The sequence below is a fragment of the Falco punctatus genome (assembly GCF_963210335.1).
Source record: "Falco punctatus genome assembly, chromosome: 8".
NCBI classification, from domain to species: domain Eukaryota; kingdom Metazoa; phylum Chordata; class Aves; order Falconiformes; family Falconidae; genus Falco; species Falco punctatus.
The window spans coordinates 19,591,060-19,599,761 of NC_137588.1; the positions used below are offsets into that span (position 1 = coordinate 19,591,060).

Below are 8,702 nucleotides of genomic sequence, written 5' to 3' on the forward strand. Positions count from 1 at the left end.
CAGTGAGAATTGCTGCCTTCTTCAGAGTTCTGAACCAGTACAAATGCATAGGGCAACACTTCACGAGGTTTTTATTGCAAAGGAAGTGCTTCTGCCATTTCAGGATGGCAGATGGAAGCGCATTAGTTAGCGGACACGTGAGAAGGTGTCACCATACCCAGTATTCTGGCAAGCAGCTTTCTTCCCCTCCTCAGTGACAGGACAAATGTAACTATCTTTTATTACCAGCCCACTTCTGCTTCTTAAAACGGTCACTCAGAAGTTTTCCAGTATCATGCAGACTGTAATATATGGTGGAAGTGACCTAGCTCATCTCTCAAGTGCATGTGAATGAGTTTGAAAGCGTGAGCCATTAAGGAATGTCACGGTCTTCTTTTAAATGCTTTTGCATTAGGTTGCTCCAGGCGTTCTTGCTGAAGTAGCTGGGAGTGAAAGGGCACGCGCAATTCAGCAGAGTCAGGCCCTGTACTAATGTGTGTGTGGAATCTCTGATTTGGCAGGAACAGGAGGCTGGTGAAACACTCGTATGAACGATCTAAACAAAACATCTTACTATCCGTCCGTGTAAGAGAACGGAGTTGTGTGACAGGGGAAGAGGCATATTCTGGTAGAACATTTTCATGTGAAGTGCAGTGTGAAGGATACAAGGAATAACTAGTAAGTGCTGGAAGGTGCCTCCGCTCCAAAGAAAGATCCCTTGCTTACAGGTCTGTCTCTGTTGTGTGTGTGGCACAGGAGGCAGTTGACTGCAGCGCAGCTGGCTTCCCCCTGCGGAAGGAAGGGCAGCTCAGCACCGACAGTTGCAGGCGTTTTTGTGGGCTCTGCATTTTATTGTTCGCATGTAGTTACACCGTGTGCTATGCGCATCCTGCTGCTTCGCACTGGAAGGGACTGACAAATGGCACGGGTTCACCATGATGGATGGCCGCGGCGAATGAGAACTAGACCAGAAGAGCAATGGTGACATTTTGGATGGGTCTGGCTCAAGACCACCTGTTGAAGGGCTATGAAGCAGGGCAGTCGTCCTTGCGACACCTGTCCCGCCTCGGGCGCGGCGCTGGCAGCCCGGGAGCGGCCGCCGGGGGGGCTCGGTGCCGCCTGGGCCCGCTGTGCCCTCACCGGCGCGGGCAGCGGCCCCGGCGGCGGGCGGTGGGAGGGCCGGGCCTGCCGCGCCGCCGGGTTCAAAGCCCGGTTAAGAGCAGCGGGGGAAGGGCTGGCGGCCGCGGCTCTCCCGGCACACGCCGCGGGACCCCGGTGAGGGCCCTCGGGACGCCGCCGGCCCGGCGCTCGGCGCGGCGGCTCGGCAGAGCGCGGCCGGGCCCTGTAGGAGGTGCTGTCGGTTCGCAGATGACGGTAAGCGCGGCTCGCTCGCTCGCTCTTCTCCCCGCGTTTTCCTTCAAGCGGCGGCACGGGGTTCACCCTCCGCCGGGCGGCCGGGGCCGCGGCGCCGTGCGGTGGCTCCCTCCGCCCGGCGAGGGGGGACGGGCCCCGGCGGCGAGGCCGGGCCTGCCTGGCCCGGAGCGGAGGAGGCAGGGGCCGGGGTAGGGCCGGCGGCTCCCCGCGGGCGGGCGGCCCCAGCGGCCGCTCTCCCGCCGCCCGGCCCCGCGGGCTGGGGCAGGGCCCGGGTCGGGGCCCGCGCTGAGGGCGGCGGCGGGACGGGGCGGCCCCGCGTGTCGAGTGGCCCTCGGGGCGGCCGGGGCCTGGCAGGGAACCGCTGTCCTGGGGCGAGGGGGGCCGCCGGGCCGCCCGCCCTTGGCTCCGCCGCCCCGCCGAACCGGGCGTCTGAAATTAACGCAGAGCCGTGATTCCGCCCGTCCCCAAAGCAAATGAGCAGGTGACTTGGGGATCGGGTTCCTGCTCGGATCGTTACAATAAATATCCCTGAAGGAAGCTCTCTATTTATGTTGTCATTGATTAATTCTCGCTACCTCATTTGATTTCGATTTAGAACGATTTGATTCTAATTTAATTAGCGTGTAATTTGGATGTACATAATTACTGTAATTATGACATTCAGGTAAGGCAGCTTTAGGCTGAAAGGCAATTTCAAATTTTCTAGCAACCTACTTTGTACCAGGGAACGGACAAGGACTTCGCGCCCTGCCAGCCAGGTAGCAATTAGCACATCTCGGAGCGCGGCGCTGCCGGGGGTTTGTGTTAAAACAGCGGCGCGAAGGCGGCGGCGGGGCCTCGCCCGGTGCCCGCCGGTGGGTGCCCGCCGGGAGCCGCGCCCGGCCCCCCCACCCCCCCGGACGGCCGCAGGTGCGGGGCCGGCCCCCGGGAGCGGCGGAGGGCGGAGAGCGGTGACCCACCTCCGGCGGGGTGCCCGTCCCCCCCGCCCCGCCAGGTGACGGGGCCGCGCGGCCGCCAGCGGCCCTCCGGTGGGTGCGCGCGCTGCCGCCGTGGGCCTGTCCTGCCCCACCCCCGCCGTCTCCCGCAGAAGTTCGCGCCAGGCCCGCCCGCCCGCTCCCGGGGGCCCGGCCCCGCCGCTCCCGCCCCCTGCCGCCTCCCTCCGGCCGCCGCGGCCTCTCCGCGCCCCCGCCGCGGCCCGGCCCGCGCAGCGCCGCCACCCCCGCGGCGAGCCCCAGCCGCGCCCGCGGGCCCGCCTGCCGCGGCAGCGGGGCGGCGCCGGCCTCTAGGTGGCGCCGCGGAGCCGCCGTGCGGCCGGGGAGGGCCCCGCCGGGCGCCACCGCCAGCCCCGGCCCGCGGGCGCGTTTGTCTTTTTTTTTTTTTTTTTTTTTTTTTTTTTTTTAATAATGTGCTGAGAATGTTATTCCTTGAGGAAATTTGCAGCCAAATTATTCTCACTTAAAATAAACACTTAGCGCACCGATTACCCGGAGGGGCGGGCTGTCTGCTGGATTCCCCTTCATCTGCCGCTCGGGAGGGTGGGAGAGGCTCTCGGCGAACGGGCAACGGCTGCAAATAAATCGCGGCTCCCGCAGATAAAGTTTCCGTTTGAATTGAAAGACGCAATTAAGAAACTATCCGGGCACGGGAGCGGGCGTTTCTGTCTCATCCCGTTAGAACAAAAGCATTAACGTTACCTTTTAAGTGTAGAACGAGCCGCTGGGGCTGTGGTTCGCCGCGGGGGGCAGGGGACGCGCTGCCTGCCAGCCGGGCTCGCCGATCGAGTGGCATTTAATAGATAATTCCTCCCGGCGTTTTTACCTTTTCCCGGCGGCCGGCGGCTGCCGCCTTCGGCTGGTTTTCCGCCGCGCCGCACCGGGCCGGCGGAGCGGGGCCAGGACAGCGGCGGAGCGCGGTGTGTGCGGCTGGGGCCGGGCGAGCGATGCCGGGGCGGCGGGGTCCCGGCTGCCCAGCCCCCTCGGGTTGGCGCCTTCCCGCTAAGGGGGTGCTGCTGAACTACGGGCTCAATGAGAGAAATCAGGTTTATTTTTCGGTACTCATGCCGTCTGGTCTTTAGTTTCTCTTTGTGTAGAAGTTTCACCAGACCACATAATTATCGCCAACATGTACGAAAGAATGGTGTCGTTTATTTTTAAAAAGGTGACATGCTTTCTATTTTCCCGGTTAAACGAACCGGCGCTGCGGCCCGGAGCTGCTCCCTTCTTCGTTTCTGGGGAGTCTGCAAGTGATGGACGTTTTCTGACCCGAAGGGGCAAAGGCAATGCAAAGAGGTCCTTGATCAGTGAGCTGAGAATTGTAACCCCGGCCTGGCAGAAACTGGACCTGGATGGCGTCCTTTGATGTGTTTTATTATAAATCGAAAACAAAGCTGACTCCTGCCCAGCACCCCGCGCGGGTGCATTCCTCCGCCGCCCCACCGCCGCCCGCAGGGAGGGGAGAGCCGCCCTGCCCGCTGCCGCCCGGCCGCTCTGCCCGAGCAGCCCCCTGCCCGGCCCGCCGGGAAACCCGCCGGCACCCGGCGGCCGCGGGACGGGGGCGGCAGGAAAGGGACCTGGCCGGGATGCTTTCGGCCAGAAAAATTCCGGAGCGGCTCTCGGGGAGGGTGCCGCCAGCGGGCAGATGCGAGGGGCAGCTCCCGGATGCCCGCCGCCCCCGACCCGCCGGGAGCCCCGGGGCAGAGGCGGTGCCGGCGCTGCCCCGGTCGCTTTTGTGCAACAGTGGCGCGGAGGAGGTGGGACGCGGTTATTAGTATTCACGGCAGATGTATTTTCTTTAACGCAACGTCTTTATTCCAGTTGGTGGCCGACAGCAGAATCCGTTTCCCGATGCTATTTGCATTCCCTGTTTTACGGAGGATTAAAATATTTGTATTCCTCCAATCTGTACCGGGCAGATTAAATTAACTTTTTTTTTTTCCCCCCTCCTTCTCACCCCTTCCCCCCCCCCTTTTTTTTTTTTAATAACACAATTATCTCATTTAACAATTTGCCTTTAAAAAAATACTGTGGCTGTTAGGTTGGTGGTCAGGAGACAAAGGGAGTGAAAATAATTTTCATTTCAATAATTGCCTTCTGGTCAATTTAACTGTGCCTTATTTTGAAAGAGCCTGTCTAAATGAGATTCCTGTCCCAAATGTGTTCCCAGGCCTTAGCCCAGCCTTTAATTATTCCTGAGGTTTTTTTCTTCAGAATAAGACGCTGCACTGAGTAATCACAAAGAAGTCAGAGAGCATCCTTGAACCTTTTCAATAGCAGAGCCACTGATATTCAAATAACATGCAAGGACCATTTGACTGCATGGGGACATAAGCATTTCCAATTCACTATTTGCATAGATCAACTGTCTTTGAAAAGGAAAGGAGCAGTTGTCTTCCATAACATTAAAAAGCCTAGTTATCAAATCAAGTGCTTAGTTTGGGGCTTTTAAAACGTTTACATTTTATCTCAGGTTGCCCTTTACCGTTTGACATGCAAATTTGGTGCAGTTAATTTGGACAATTAAAAGGATCTTCAAGGGAGCTTTGTCACCGAGAATATTCGGAGTTTTCCCCGTGGACCAGCTGAGATAAAGTTGGCCAGAACAAATGATGTCTAGGAGATTAATTAGATATTTGATAAGACATGAATCCCTAATAAGGGAATACAAGGCACAGGGGGCTGCTGTGTGCTCTAAGTCAAAATTAATAACATTTAACAAGATTTTCATTTAGGCATGAAATGTCTTTTCCGGAGTATTGACTCTAGCGATTTATTCCCCCGAGATCACCTCCCAACCTAGGCAGCCTTGTGGCACTGAAGGCTTTTTAAATTAAATAAATAGTTTCTCAGCACCGTTCGGTGCTGGTTTCGCCAAAGGCTCTTAGGGCTCGGTGTGGTTCCCGGCTGCTGTCGCAGGGTTCCGACTGTTTATATTCCTTAAAAAAAAAAAACAAAACAAAAAAAAAAAAAAAAAAAAACTCAAACAAACAACAGAAAACCACAACAAAAAAAGAAACCCAAAATCAAAACTAAGGCGTTTGAAAAGAGCGGCCAGAGCACTTCAAGCGTTCCTGGCCCGGGGCCGGTTCCTTCCCTCCCGGCCATATTTTTAATGACGGTCACTGTAAGGGGGACAGGGAGGGGGTGCGAGAGCTCCCACTAAAACCCTGACCCCTGCGAGGGCTGGGCGGGGGATAAGGAGGGGGCACGAAGAACAACAAACCCGTGAGTATATTGTTCAGAGTCCTTTAATAATACCAAAATGAAAATATGTCAAGATTTTTTTTCCATACAGATAAACGCATTTAATTTCTTTAAGAGACCTTAACTTACGTGTGTTTGAGTGAAATGTTAACTCAACATTTTAAATATCTTTTACATATATACTGACTTCCACAAAGTGCATCAGAAATTTAAAATAAAATTTAAAAAAACCCAAAAACAAAAAACCAAAACCAAACCCCCAAAGTCTCCCTGAATTTCAGGAATTCACCAATAAAAAAAAAGTAAAGTAAATCCCCAAACCCCCTATCAACATTTACAGGAAAAATAAGCGAACACGATCTGTTTTTTTTTCTTTTTTCTTTTTTGAACCCTATTTATACAGATGTTTATGAGATACAGAGGAACCGCCTCGGACTTGCAGTTTGATTTCTCACCTTCAGCCTCTCTTAGGATGCTTTCCTTCCAACAGAAAGAGAAGAGAAAAAGGAAACGGAAGAAAGTGTCACTCGGTACCTACTGGCCGCCGGGCGGGACGGAGCGGGGGTGGCGGGGGTGGGGGGCGCGCCTCTCCGGCCCCGCCGCCCGCCCGCTGCCCCAGGCCCCGGGCCCCGGCAGGGCGGCTGGCGTCCCTCCGGCCGGCGCGGGGCAGAGTCCGGGCGGCTCCCCGGGGGCTCCCCCGGCGGCTCCGCGGGGGCTGCCCGGCGCTGCCCCTAGGAGTCGCCGGGCCCCGCGGTAGGTTCCTTGCCCGGTCCGCGGGCGGCGGCGCCCACCCCCTCGTGCAGAATGAGGTCGGGGGACTCGGAGCGCGGCGTCTCCAGGTTGCTGGCGTCCGTGTCGCTGTCGCTGCCCTTTTTGCCCCCACCGCCCCCGTTGTGCGTTTTGATGTGTTTGCTCAGGTGGTCGCTGCGCATGAAGCGCTTGTTGCAGACGGGGCAGGCGAAGCGCTTCTCGCCCGTGTGAGTCCGCAGGTGCCGCTGCAGCTCGTCGGAGCGGGTGAAGCGCTTGCCGCAGAAGAGCCAGTTGCAGACGAAGGGCCGCTCGCCCGTGTGCCAGCGCAGGTGCGCCTTCAGGTGCGAGGTCTTGCCGTACACCTTGCCGCAGCCGGGGATGTGGCAGCTGTGCAGCCCCTTGCGCCGCAGGCTGGCCCCCGCCGGCCCCAGCCGCTCGGCCTCCTGGCAGTTGGGGCAGTCGCAGGTGGCGCGGCCCGAGTAGCGGCGGGCCGAGCGGGCCGAGCCGCCCCCGGCGGCGGCGGCGGCGGCGCCCGAGATCATGGCGCTGGCCGCCGCCACCGCCGCGCTGGAGTCCGTGTAGGAGGGCAACACGGGCTTGAAGCCCTCCTGGGTGAGCAGGTGCTGGCTGGTGGAGAGCAGGTGCGAGGCGGCCGTGGAGCCCAGGCCGGTGGAGCTGAAGGCGGAGTGGGTGAGGGAGCTGAAGTCGGGGTTGTAGGTGCCCAGCTGGGAGTGCAGCGAGGCCTGGGGGGCGCCCGAGTGCAGCGAGCTCTGCAGCCCCCCCGCCGGGTTCTGCACCTCCAGCCAGGAGCCCGGGTTGGTGTGCACGTCCCACCAGGAGGAGGCCGCACCGTTGGCCACCTCGCCCGCCGAGAGCGTGGAGTGGAAGCCCGACTTGTACCAGGACTCGTAGGGGTGCGCCATGCCCACCCGCGGGTAGAGGCTCTCGGCCGCCGAGCTGTGCACTTTGGAGATGAAGGCCGACTGCCCGCCGGGCTCCTGCGGGGATACGCCCGCCGCCGCCGAGTTGGAGAAGAGGCCGCCGTAGTCGCTGCTGAAGGCCGACGAGGTGGGCGAGGTGGAGGCCAGGCAGAAGGCGCTGTTGGCGGTGCCCGTGCCGCTGGCCAGTCCGCTAGAGCCCCTGCTCGTGGCCACCGTGAAGCCCGAGAGGCTGGAGCCCAGGTTGCAGCTGGAGGTGGAGCGTTTCCAGGGGTGGAAGCCCCCCTTGGCGAAGGCGCTGGACTCGGGCAGGGTGGTCAGCGGGCTGGTGTTGCCGATCTTGTTGCAGGTGGCGGCCAGCATGGCCAGCGGAGTCGTTCCAAATCTCGGCTCTTCCTGCGGGAGAGACAAAGCCGGCCCGTCAGCCTCACCCCTGCCGCCTCGCCGGGCTCCCGCGGGGATGCGGCCGGAACGGCGGCGAGACGAGCGGCACCGCGGAAAAGTTTCCCCCTTATTCTGGAGGAAGGCTCCAGCCCTGCCGGTCGGCGCGTCTCGTTCTCCGCCGGGGACCGGTTTCGACCCCCGAGGGACTTACGTGGGAAGCGGATCCCGGCGGGCACGGGCGGACACGCGTGTTCCGAGGGGGCGGCCCGGGACGCCCCGCGCAGCGCCGGGCTGCTGGAGCCCGCCGCCGGCCACCGGCGGTCCCCTGGGAGCGAGACGCGGCGTCTCCTCGAGCCACCGAACGGGCGCGGCGGCGAAGGGAGGTGGCAGAAAGGCAAGCGGGGCGCGGAGCCTCCCGACCGGCGCCACTCGCCGAGCCGAGCCAGCAACAACCTTCGGAAATTTAGCGCGGCACTTAGAGTTTGGAAACAAACGACAACGTAAATAAAAATCGGAAAACAAAAGCGAGCACGAGGGCCCGACTCCTCTCCGGCCGAGCGACTTCTCGGGCTAAAACTCTTTGCGAACGCCCCGATGGGAAACCCGCGGTGGGTCCCCGAGGCGGGCCGGGGTTACCTCCCGCCCGCGGGTCAGCGCGATTTGCACGAGGGGCAGCCGCGACGCGGCGGTGGCGGCAGCGACAGACAGCAGCAACAGTTCCTCCAGCGGGCAGCGAAGCCGCCGCCGGGAAGCCGCGGGCAGCGCGCGGTGCCGACTTACCCCGAGGATAGACGTAGCCATAGCACGTCCCTGGGCTGGGCGGAGGGGCGGAGGGGACGGCGCTCGGTGTGCGCCCCGCGCTGCCCGGCGGCACTAAGGACACTCCGGCGCGGCGGGGCTAAACTCTGCCTAAGTGCGGGCAGCGCCCGCTTTGAAGTACCGCTGGCGGCGGCGCTCGCCCAATGAGGGCGCGGGCGGAGCGGGCCGGAGCGGCCCGGCAGCCAATCAGGCTGCGCGGAGGTGCCGGCGCCGGGGCTCGGGGCGCGTGCCAGTCAGCGCGCGGGGAGAAAACTCCCCG

At 60.9% G+C, this 8,702-nt stretch overlaps 1 protein-coding gene across 1 annotated transcript; it reads right to left on the reverse strand.

Annotated features, from left to right (window-relative positions):
- Window positions 1-6,196: 6,196 nt before the first annotated feature.
- Window positions 6,197-8,425, reverse strand: SP9 (Sp9 transcription factor; the record flags this gene model as incomplete). The annotated part of the gene is made up of 3 exons (XM_080399190.1): window positions 6,197-7,830; window positions 7,912-8,098; window positions 8,261-8,425. 3 exons carry the CDS (start codon window positions 8,423-8,425, stop codon window positions 6,284-6,286), a joined length of 1,899 nt encoding a protein of 632 aa, XP_080255316.1. The 3' UTR covers window positions 6,197-6,283.
- Between the last annotated feature and the right edge of the window lie 277 nt (window positions 8,426-8,702).